Source organism: Crocuta crocuta, unplaced genomic scaffold, assembly GCF_008692635.1.
Source record: "Crocuta crocuta isolate KB4526 unplaced genomic scaffold, BGI_CrCroc_1.0 scaffold751, whole genome shotgun sequence".
Classification (NCBI taxonomy): domain Eukaryota; kingdom Metazoa; phylum Chordata; class Mammalia; order Carnivora; family Hyaenidae; genus Crocuta; species Crocuta crocuta.
In genome coordinates, this window is record NW_027530353.1 from 2602499 (window position 1) to 2607677 (window position 5179).

At 52.1% G+C, this 5179-nt stretch overlaps 1 protein-coding gene across 1 annotated transcript; it reads right to left on the reverse strand.

Moving 5' to 3' along the window:
* Window positions 1-2963: 2963 nt before the first annotated feature.
* PPIA (peptidylprolyl isomerase A) lies at window positions 2964-4528 on the reverse strand. Its single transcript, XM_077765801.1, has 4 exons — window positions 4498-4528; window positions 4327-4415; window positions 3952-4124; window positions 2964-3302 (listed from the first exon to the last, which is right to left on the reverse strand). The coding sequence occupies exons 2-4, from the start codon at window positions 4333-4335 to the stop codon at window positions 3170-3172; spliced, it is 315 nt and encodes a 104-aa protein (XP_077621927.1). The 5' UTR covers window positions 4336-4415; window positions 4498-4528; the 3' UTR covers window positions 2964-3169.
* Window positions 4529-5179: the final 651 nt, after the last annotated feature.

Genomic DNA, 5179 nt, shown 5'->3' on the forward strand with positions numbered 1-5179 from the left:
TAGTGCACTGGTTCTTCTTTGACAACATTTTATTATGAAATTTTTTAACATACAGAAAAAATAATTATACAGTCAGTAATTCTCTTATGTATCACCTAGAGTCTACAATTAATATTTTAACATATCAGGGACACCTGGGGACCTCAGTCAGTGAAGGGTCTGACTCTTGATTTCAGCTCAGGTCATGATCCCATGGTTCATGGGAGTGAGCCCTGTGTTGGGCTCTTAGCTGACGTCACAGAACTGGCTTAGGATTCTCTCTCATTCTGTCTCTCTCTCCTCACTTTCTGTCTCTCCAAAATAAACAAACTTAAAAAATATTTTACCAGGGTGCCTGGGTGGCTCTGTCGGTTGAGTGTCCAACTTTGGCTTGGGTCATGATCTTGTGCTCTGTAAGCTCGAGCCCCACGTCAGGCTCTGTGCTTACAGCTCAGAGCCTGGAGCCTGCTCCTGATTCTTTCCCCCTCTCTCTCTGCCCCTCCCCCATTCGTGCTTTCTCTCTCTCTCTCAAAAATAAACATTAAAAAATGTATATTTTACCATATTTGTCACTCATTTTATCCCACCATATTTATCTTCTCACATAATTATTCATCATTGCCCCTTATTTGCCTGTTTTATGCTCTATTTGTCCTCATCTTTTTTTATATTTTTTTTTAATGTTTATTCATTTCTGAGAGAGCGCGCACAAGTTGGGGGAGGAGCAGAGAGAGAGGGAGACACACAACCTGGAGCAGGCTCCAGGGTCCATGCTGTCAGCACAGAGTCCAACATGGGGCTCGAACTCACAAACCATCAAATTGTGACTGAGCTGAAGTTGGGAGCCTAACCAACTGAGCCACCCAATTGCCCCAGTTTGCTTTTTATTCTTGGGCCCCTGGGTGGCTCAGTTGGTTAAGCGTCCAACTTCGGCTCAGGTCATGATCTCACGGTTCGTGGGTTAGAGCCCTGTGTGCTGACAGCTAGCTCAGAGCCTGGAGCCTGCTTCAGATTCTGTATCTCTCTCTGCCCCTCCCCTGCTCACGCGGTCTCTCTCAAAAATAAAAACATTAAAAAAATATTCTTGAAATAGAATGTTGAGTGGGGAAGTGGGGGTGGGGGGGCGTCACAGAGGAGCTGAACTGTCAGCATAGCCCATTGCAGGGCTCCATCTCATATATGTGTGTGTGTATAATAATGTATATATATGTATTTGTGTTTATTTTTGAGACAGCATAAGCAGGGGAGGGGCAGAGAAAGGGGGACTGAGGATTCAAAGCAGGCTCTGCGCTGATAAGAGTCCAAAGGCGGGCTTGAACCGCAAAATCATGACCTAAGGCAAAGTCAAACATTCAACCACTAAGCCACCTAGGTGTCCCTGAAGACCTTTTAAAAAACCAAAAATGATTTTATGGTGTGTAATTGTAATTTCCATAGTCCTTTTCTTCTTATTGAGAAAGTGTGCATGCATGCACGCACGCGCAAGGGAAGGGCAGATCGGGAGAGACTGCCAAGCAGGCTCCGCGCTGTCAGCAGAGCTCAACATGGGGCTGGAAATCAGAAACTGAGATCATGACCTGAGCCAAGATACAGAGTTGGATGCCTACCTGAGCCACCGGGCGCCCCTCCGTAGTTATGTTAATAGAAATGACAGTTTGGAGGGGTGCCCAGTGGCTCGCTCTGGACTACCAACAGCCGGAAATGGAGCACGGAGCAGGGGAGCCAAGGCCCTTCGCACTTGCAGGTTCTTGGCTTGGGACCTTCCACTCACTCGGTAAACTCTCCAGGAAAGCCACTCGGGACTGAGGTCATTACACATGCCAACACCGCATTACCAGCTCTTGGCCGCTGGCCTGCCTGCCCCATGGAAGGATGGGCCCTGCTCTACTTCAGTTATGGGTTTTTCCAGTGCCCAGCCAGGAGCATCAGTGTCAGGCACAGTGTCAGAATAAACACAATCAGTGACGAGGTGTGCGTGATCACATGATCGAGGGCTCCCCTGAGGAACAGCGGGGGTTGGGTTGATGATGGTCTACCACCACCTGGACACAAGACATCCCTGGACATCGGAGGTCACCCAGGGAGCAGGGGAACCCATGACACACCCACAGGCGCCAGCCTCTGGTGCAGAAGGAAGTGGCCAGCTGCCCGACAAATTCAATTCTCACACCATCAGGACAGAAATGGCTTCTGGGTCAAGAACCCCAGTGGGAAGGGGCCCTGTGGGGCGAGGGGAGTGCCCCTGCTCTAGGCGGGGGCAGGTTCCTTTTAGCCCATGCAGCTAGCTCTCCTCAGAGTCTTCTCAAGCTCAGTTCTTAAGGGGAAGGGCCTCCCCTGAACTACACCTTACAGTTCTGCAGGTCCGCCTGATGGAGTGACTGAGACAAGGCCGGGAGAGGGATCAGCGTACCAGGCCCCCTGCAGGCCTGGCTCTCACAGACTTTGTCAGCAATTCCAGAGCTGGGCTTTACTGCACACCTGTTGCCCTGATTCTGCACCCTACATGAAACCGGATCCGAAGACCCTTCCCCAGAGCCTAAGGCCCAACACCTGTTTCCCCCACCAATAAATGGTGTTGTGTAGGGAAGCAATTACCATCTCATAGAGGCAAACACCCTCTTCAAACTTCTTTCAGGCGTCCACACCAGGCACTATTGGGGTTTCAGGCAAGGGAGGCGGACTAATGCTCCAAGGTTATAAGGATTCTCAACTTCTTACAGCTGCCACATTGGTGGTGCCTGTCGCATGCCAGGTGGGAATGCCCTGCGGTTTCCCCTAGAGGAGCCCCTGTCCTACCTGCCTGGTCACCACCTCCTAAAGTTCTGGCTCTTTTCTTCCTTGCCCCCACCCACATCTTTAGCATCCCCCTCAACACCCTGCCCTAGGGATCTCTGGGCCAGAGAAGCAGAAATAGCTGTGAAATTAAACCCCAAGTGTCCCTTAAACACAAGCTGCAGGACCCCCCCCCCCACGAGGACAGACAAATGTTGTTTAGCTTTTATTTCATGATCATAAACTTCACTCTGCAATCCATCTAAACTTGAAGGGGGGCAAGGAGGACACGGACCTGCAGAACTGCAGCAGGAACACAGGGTTCTAGGAGATTCCGAGCAGAGGGGGGCAGAGGGGTGCTCTCACGAGCTACAGAAGGAATGGTCTGGTAGTTACGATAAAACACGAGTCAAACGTATCAGATTTGTCCGCAGTCAGCAATGGTGATCTTCTTGCTCGTCTTGCCGTTCCTGGACCCAAAGCGCTCCATGGCCTCCACGATATTCATGCCCTCCTTCACCCTGCCAAACACCACGTGCTTGCCGTCCAACCTGGAAACGAGACCGAGAATCAGCACCAGTGCCCAGGCACCATGAAGCCTGTGCCGCTCACCAAGAGAACAGAGCCCTTTAGACCAATACGGCACCCCCAGAACAGCTCGGTGGCTTATTCAGCCTTCAGTACCAGTTAACTGAGACTAAACACTGTCAACACCTCTTCTAACAGAAATGGCAACACCAAAAGTCATCAGGAGTCAGAAGATTCTCCAACTGCTGGAAAACTCCTGAATTTAGGTCATGATCAGGTCATGATCTCAGTTCGTGGCACCTGCTTTGGATTCTGTGTCTCCCCCTGCTCACACACACTCTCAAAAATAAACATTAAGAAAAAAAAACCCAGTTTAGAATGGACCCCTAAAAAAGGGCCAACAATCACAGGCTAATCAATCAAGGCCACTTTTGTTGTTTTGTATTTACTTAAGTTTTGTTGTTGTTAATCTCTACCCCCAACCTGGGGATGAAAGGTTACACCATCTGCTGACTGAGCCAGCCCCGCCCCAAAGTACAAGTCTTAACTACTCAGCTAAGCGCCTGGTTCCGCTATCCTGGTATCTTGCTTTTTTGCATCCCACTCTGGAGGAGAATGAGGGAAGGCCGAAGCACTCGGCAATCCCTGCTGCAGGTGCAGCGCCACCCTTACCACTCGGTCTTGGCGGTGCAGATGAAAAACTGAGAACCATTCGTGTTGGGTCCAGCATTCGCCATAGACAGGATGCCAGGACCTGTGTGCTTCAGGATGAAATTCTCATCATCAAACTTCTCCCCGTAGATGGACTTGCCGCCAGTGCCATTATGGCGTGTGAAGTCACCACCCTGTGGACGTGAGCAGAACCTGTCACTTCTGGGAACACGGTCAGAAAACACGAAAACACGCCAAGTCTGCAGAGATTAAATGGACTAGAGAATCAAGCGGGGCCAGGCTGGTAGCAAACAGCACAAATGCACTCGGGTTGTGCTCTCCTAGCTCAGTCCCCATCTGAGAAAACGGCCGAACCCCAGTCGGTAAATTTCTTACCTGGCACATAAAGCCCGGGATAATCCTGTGGAAGCAGGAGCCTTTGTAACCGAATCCTTTCTCCCCGGTGCTCAGAGCACGGAAGTTCTCTGTTAACAGACACACAACTTTTGTCAAATCCACAACTTTTAAAACCAACACACCTAACAAGGAGTTATAAAACAGACTGACCTGCTGTTTTGGGGACTTTGTCTGCAAACAGCTGTAAGAGAAAACGGGGCATTAATGCACACGTGGTCTCCACTGTCACTCGGAAGGAGTCGGGTGAGGGAAGCTCCTGAACACGAGTACGCTTTCTTGCCAGAAGAGAATGCTTCTGCACTAACCACTAACCAGCGGCCCCAGAATAGAGCTGCTGCCCGAGGCCTCGGGGCCCTGTAGGCTTGGGCTGGGGGAACAGAGAACACGCCCCCAACATACAGCACCAGCCGAAAACTCCAGCACTGCGGTCCCGGCCCCTACCCACGGCGGAGAACGACCGTGGGGACAGCAAGAGTCTCGCAGGATCCCTCCCGCAGCCGCGGGGATTAGACACGCTGGTCCCTGACTCGTCCACGAGGACAGCCGGTGGGACTCACAAACCGTTTCGAACACGTGCGACCGAACCCTCCTGCTGCTAAGCAGGCGCCGCCATCTCACGGCCAATAGTTCGGGCCCCGTGCGGGCCGTGCACCTCAGCCTGCGTCCTTTCCGCGCGTGATCCCCACCCCCGCAGCCGAGGCCCCGCTCCCGCCCAGGCCCTTCCCGCGGGGCCGCACGGCCGCCCCGACTCCCCGGACCAGAGGGAGGACGCACCCAGACCGCTGCGGGCTCCCGGGAGGCGGCCAAAGGAAAGGGACCGTTGGGGGCGGGC

Excerpts from the sequence above, each read along its gene's own strand:
- PPIA (XM_077765801.1), bottom strand. Across the intron at positions 3,303-3,951 it reads TGCACCGCCAAGACCGAGTG|GTTGGACGGCAAGCACGTGG; the intron begins GTAAGGGTGGCG and ends TCTCGTTTCCAG.